At 54.5% G+C, this 6012-nt stretch overlaps 1 protein-coding gene across 1 annotated transcript; it reads right to left on the bottom strand.

The window, feature by feature from the left end:
* Nucleotides 1–1360: 1360 nt before the first annotated feature.
* On the bottom strand, nucleotides 1361–5173 carry UBE2C (ubiquitin conjugating enzyme E2 C). Its single transcript, XM_045981252.1, has 6 exons — nucleotides 5003–5173; nucleotides 4417–4444; nucleotides 3601–3687; nucleotides 2227–2431; nucleotides 2071–2130; nucleotides 1361–1608 (listed from the first exon to the last, which is right to left on the bottom strand). The coding sequence occupies exons 1-6, from the start codon at nucleotides 5101–5103 to the stop codon at nucleotides 1550–1552; spliced, it is 540 nt and encodes a 179-aa protein (XP_045837208.1). The 5' UTR covers nucleotides 5104–5173; the 3' UTR covers nucleotides 1361–1549.
* Nucleotides 5174–6012: the final 839 nt, after the last annotated feature.

Here is a 6012-nt window from a genome sequence, read left to right as displayed (position 1 = left end):
ATCCTTTAGCTGGGGCTTTTCAACGTTGGGAGGGCATCAGAATCCTGGAGAGCTTGTTGGGACCAAGATTCTGCATTTCTACCAAGTCCGCGGTGAAAGGTGGGAGGGTCACACCTTGAGAACACCGCTCTACACTGCTCTACATCTTTAACTTTGAGAGAAATGCAGGACCTCAGGCCCCTCCCAGACCAACTGAATCAAAGTTTGCATCTGAGGTAGCCCCCTGGCAGATTTTTCTGGACCTTGGATTGGGCAGCCCTGCTCCAAGCCCACAGGGGAGAGCTAACAGCACCATGTAAGAGGACCCGGGCGGAGGACATCCACATCTGGATTTTACATCGCTTTTCACCTGCCTGCCTCCCCCGCTGCTCATGGGGGGAACAGGGCAGGAAAGAAGCCTGGGCTGGCAGGAGCAAGAGGCTGGTGAGAACCTTCCAGATGCCCTCCACTACTGCACTACTGTCTCCTCCTCCCCCTGGGCCTGCACAACCAGCTGCTGGTGGAGCTGGGTAGGTTGCGTGAGGCCGAGACCCAGGCAGTGCTGGAGGGCACCTGGCTGTTGTTGTCGGTCCATCCTGGGCATCTTGCGGGACCTGGACCAGGATCATTACCCTAGCTTGCTTTTCCTCCCTGCCTGCCCCTGCAGGGACCCCATCTGGTCAGCACACAAGTTTCCTCTCAAGGCTGGGGTCTGTGGCAGGCCAGTGTCAAGAGGGCCTTGGGGCTGGGGGCCTGGGCCAGTGGGGACAGCAGCCGGGAGGACTCACCGGTGGAGATGAGGTGAATGTACTCCATGGGAGTATGGGGCCACCCATTGCGGGGGGGGGCTGGGCTAAGGGGTGAGTCAAGCTGTCCTGGGCTCTCTGGCAGGAAGAGGTGTTCCCTGGTGGTCTCCCAGACCCTGGGCCTGCTGTAGGGTGACCTGAGTGCTTTTCTTCTCTGGTCTTAGGACCAGAACACCCCGTCAGAGCACAGTGGCTGGTCCTTACCGCCCAAGCCCCTACTGTGCGCCCGCGTGTGCATGTATATTCCTCCTACAGCTATAGCTCTTTCGTTTCAAGGTCTGGTTCAGCCTCCTCTGTAACTCAGCGGGACAGCTCAGTACCCACTGAACGTCACAGCTAGTGCACGTCACAGCTAGACGGAAAGGCGTTTGGTAATACTGTCTTCTAGAAGAGGAGACAGATGCAGTCATAAAATGACTAAGGTCACAAGGGAAGGAATCCTCATCACCCCCCTGCTCAGCCGCTCAGCCTGTCAGCTGCCTCCAGGCCTTGGGGAGAGGAGCAGGGCGAGAGCCGGGATCCTACTCCACCGACCCTGAGTGCTCCCAGGACAAGGCAATGACAAGGCAACTTGTAAAAAAAAATCCAATGTATTTATTTAATATATTCATCACGAGGGCTCAACAGAGACTTAATTTAAAAAACAGAAACAAAACAAAAATGACACCACAGCTTAAGATACACAGTCCTAGATAGAAATGAAGAAAAAGACAGACTGTCTAAGGAGAAAATATAAAGACAACACAAGGAGAGAGGCTGGACAGTCAGGGATCTTGGCTGGAGACCTGCTTTGAGTAGGTTTCTTGCAGATACTTCTTAAAGGCTGGAAGAGAACAGGCAGGTCTCAGGGAGTGGTGAGGACAAGGGTTACAGTGGGCAAGGGGGCAGGCAAGGATACAAACGTGGGACAAATCTGGGGAGTCGGGGGGGATGGATTCTCCTTCTGTTGGTTGCCTGTCAGCCCTCCTGGATGGGTTAGCGACCCCAGGGACGCTGGGGAGGTAGGTGACCGGGGGTCTTAGTGAGCAAGTCATTTACAAAAATTTTGCTTTCTACTTCAAAGCCCCTCAACCTACATTAATGTAGAAAGTTAGTTTTCTGATTTGACGGCAAACAGGCAAATCAGAAACACCGAGGCAGAGGCAAAACTGGGTTATCTGGGCTGACACCCACCCCAACGCCATCCTTGGGACACAATCCCAAGTCACCAGCATCCTTCTGTTTGAGGGAGTCTTTGAAGGTTGGGGAGGGATCACCCGGTGCCCGAGAAGGATGAAGGACCCACCTGTGGGGTTTTTCCAGAGCTCAGCAGCGTGTGTGTTCAAAGGACTATCAATGTTTGGTTCTGTGGGTGGACGGAAAGAGAATTGTCAGTAGGAGGAGAAGAGGCTGGCTGGGGCTGGGTTCCCAGGCTCAGGGAGGGGCTGGTCTCAGCAGTCACCTCCTAGCAGGCTCTGGATGGACAGCAGAATGGTCCTGACATCATACAGGGCTGACCACTTGTCCTTCAGGATGTCTAGGCAGATGTTCCCCTGGGTGTCCACGTTGGGGTGGTAGCAGGGTGTGAGGAATTTCACCGTGGGCGCGTTGTAGGGGTAGCCACTGGGGAACTCCAGGGAGAGCTTATACCGCAGGTCTTCATACACCTGGCATTGGAGAAAAACAGAGCTGGGGAGTGAGCCTGAGCCTCACCTACCAACCCAAGCCCCAGTAAGGGCCGTTCAAGGGCTTTTGAGTTTGTCTGGGACTTGACAAAAAAAACAAAGTGTTACACTGGCTCTGGTACTTTCTCTCCAGCTGGCAGGGACATCAGTGACCCTGTGGTATAAACTGGCGTCCTGAGGACTACCTGCGCTTTAGTGAGCCACAACATTAGCTGCTGACACGTCGAAATTAGGATATTTAAGGCATACACCTGAATTTCTGTTTTGTAGAAAGATTTTATTTAAAAAAAAAAGATTTATTTATTTATTTATTTGACATAGAGAGAGAGATCACAGGTAGGCAGGCAGGCAGACAGAGGTGGGGGAGAAGCAGACTCCCTGCTGAGCAGAGAGCCCGATGCGGGGCTCGATCCCAGGACCCTGAGATCATGCCCTGAGCCAAAGGCACAGGCTTAACCCACTGAGCCACCCAGGCACCCTGAAAGATTTCATTTTTAAGTAATCTCTACGCCCAACATGGGACTTGAACGTACAACCCCGAAATCAAGAGTTGCACGTTCACTGACGGAGCCAGCCACGGGCCCCTCGATTTTTGACATTTTTTTTTTTTTTTTTAAAGATTTTATTTATTTATTTGACAGAGAGATCGAGAGAGCACAAGTAAGTAGACAGAGCTTCAGGCAGAGGGAGAGGGAGAAGCAGGCTCTCCACTGAGTAGAGAGCCTGATGCGGGGCTCGATCCCAGGACCCCGGGATCATGACCCAAGCTGAAGGCAGACGCTTAACCAACGGAGCCACCCAGGCACCCCTTCTGACTCATCTTTTTTTTTTTTCCTTCTGACTCATCTTAAACCAGATGTGCAGCAATGGGGAGCTGCCATCTTGACCTGTGCCTTTCCATCGGCCATCGTCCTTAGGTATGCTCCATACTCCTTTCTGTCTGGCCTCCCACAGGCATCTAAGATGGAAAGCTCTGCTTTAAACCCAACCCCTTACTGTATAGAGGGAGATGAGGGCCACAGTCTGAGAGCACAAGAACAGAACAAGGAAGTGTCCTGCCAGGCTTGAAGCTGACCTGCACTTGGTTTTTCCCTCCAACCGCTCCCCAGACCTAGCAAACTCACACTCACCTACCTCGGCCCTACACTTACTGTGCCAGCTGCTCCATGGATGGTCCCCACCCACTTGAAAAGGTTGTCTGATTCAGGGAAGGCAGAAATTCCTTTGTCACCGGACATCTGAGGAAGAAACAACATCTGTTGGGCTGCAGAGTACACTTTTGGGGGTCAGTGGGTGAAATCCTCCCCCTTAAGCTCATCAAATCTTGATCCAAAATTTGGATCAAATCTATAGGCTTTTTTTGAGGAAGTGATTCAATTCTTGGGGTGGAACCTGCCCTTTGGGGAGGAGTACTGGGTGTGTTAAGGAGGGAAGGGTTATGCAGAGCAACGGAAGGCAGCTCTGTACCCCCCAATCTTGTTGGATGCTGGGAATTCAGTTCGACATGCTAGTTAGTGCTGGTTACATACAAAGCCTAAAGATGACTCACCGACTAGGGAGAGATATAATTATCAGCACTGAAGGACACAAGCGGGATATTCAGGGTTAAAGTAGACAAGGTCATCTAGGGAAAATTACTTGAAAGTATGACAGGTGTATTTCCTAGGAATAGTAAGGGCAGAGTTGGGTGTGGGTAAATCTCAGGGCAGGAAAGTAGGACTAGGCAACATAGACGGAAGGCCCTGCATGGCTTCAGGGAACTGTACTTTAGAGAGAACTTCATGGTGTTGGTGGGGGTAGGTGGGACTTGGAGTAGACGCTCCTGGCAAGAAAGATGCAGGTGGGTCTATTAACTTCTTCCCCCAAGACAGGAAAGTGGACTCATCATTTTGTCCCCAGTGCTGATAAGTGAGTGGGAGGTGGAGGGTGGATCAGTTGGCTTGGGGGTCTGGGCAGGAGTCACTCACCATGAGGGTCATCAGCTCCTGCTGTAGCCTGCAACATAAGCGTTGGGAGTCACCTGGGAGTGTGGACGGCCCAGGCTCCCCCCCACGGCGCTTCTTCCCTCACCCCAATGACTCTGGAGGAGCTGTCATGGAGGCTCCCCCTGCCCTGAGGCCAGACTCAGCTGGGGCACACTCACCCCCATTTCCACCGGAGAGTCCTAGGGAGTCCTCACCCTTCCTAATTGGGTGAGACCAGGCTCAGGCAGAACGGTTCTGCCTTGTTCTTAAGCCCCTCGGCTTCTCTGACGTCTCTCTCCCGGTGCCGGATCCCAGTTTCTCCCCACTTCCGTCTCCACTCGCCCCCACCTCGCCGGACCACCGAGGGTCCCAGGCACACTTTCACCTTGACTCACCCGCGGAGGATCATGGCAGCGTGCCTCCCCCTTTTGTTCTCCTTCCGGGGGCCCTTTAAGGGCAGCCCAAGCTCCCTGCGTGCCCTCCCGTCCCCGCACATCTACCCACCCCAGGAGGAGGTGGGGGCCGGGAAGTCCGAGCTCCAGACGCTGAGGCCCAGCCCGTGCCCGGCCCGCCACTCCATACTCCTTACCTCTTGCCCACGGGGCCACGGGCGGCGCCCCCGCTGGGCTCGGCTCCTTTGCGGGCGGCGGCGACGCTGGCGGCAGCTGGGTCGCGGTTCTGGGAGGCCATCCGGGCGGCGCGAGGAGGGAGACAGGAACTCGGAGAGCACGACTGCAACTGCAGGGCCCAGGGTCCGCCCGCCCGCGTTTGAATTGTAACCCTCCAGCAGCACCGGCCAATCAGCGGCTCGCTTGCGTTTGATCCAGCCAATGGGGCGCGCCGGAGTGCGCTGTCGCCGCGCAACTGCTGCACCCACCCCCAGCGCACCAGCATTGGGCGGCGGGAACCGGCTTCTGAAGGGCGATTGGCAGAAGAGGCTGTCATTAACTAACGAATCTGCAGCGGATTGCTGGCCTTTGGAAAACGCTGACCATTAAAGGGCCAAGAAAAAGTCCACGTGGAATGAACCCTTTCGGGTTCCAGGCCTGGGTACAGGAGGGAACTCCCGGCTGCGCCCCGGGATCCCTGCTCCAAGGGGGAAGGGAGGGCTCTGACGACATCAGTACCCTTCCCTCATCCCGGAAACCCCTGCTCCTCCACTAGTTTTAATGTCCTGGACACCTCCTGGGAACTGTGTCTGAAAGTTCACGGGAGGGGAACGATGGCCAAAGCAGGACACTGCTGGAAACAGGCTCCTGCTCGGCCTCCCCAACGGTTTGCTTTGTGACCTCGGACACAGGAGGTAATAAAAGGCGTAATAAAAGCCTCTCCTCATTTTTCTTCTGGTCTGTCATCACCCCCCACGGTGCCAGCCAAAACATTCTGCCACTTCCACACCTTAGAGGATGAAGAAATAAGAAAAAGGGAAGGTTTGCAGGGTACACGGTGTTCCCAGCTTTGTCTCCTAAAGCAGATCTGCACCGGTCAGTGGGACCTTACTGCCTGCGATGTAGTAGGCATCCACTACACCCACTTTTTTTTCCTACACCCACTTCTAGATCGCTTGGCATTTGTCAGTCCCGGCAACAGACCGCACAG

This window comes from Meles meles, chromosome 16, assembly GCF_922984935.1.
Source record: "Meles meles chromosome 16, mMelMel3.1 paternal haplotype, whole genome shotgun sequence".
Lineage (NCBI taxonomy): Eukaryota > Metazoa > Chordata > Mammalia > Carnivora > Mustelidae > Meles > Meles meles.
Note: the sequence above shows the minus strand (reverse complement) of the source record. Positions and strands in the feature narration are given on the sequence as shown.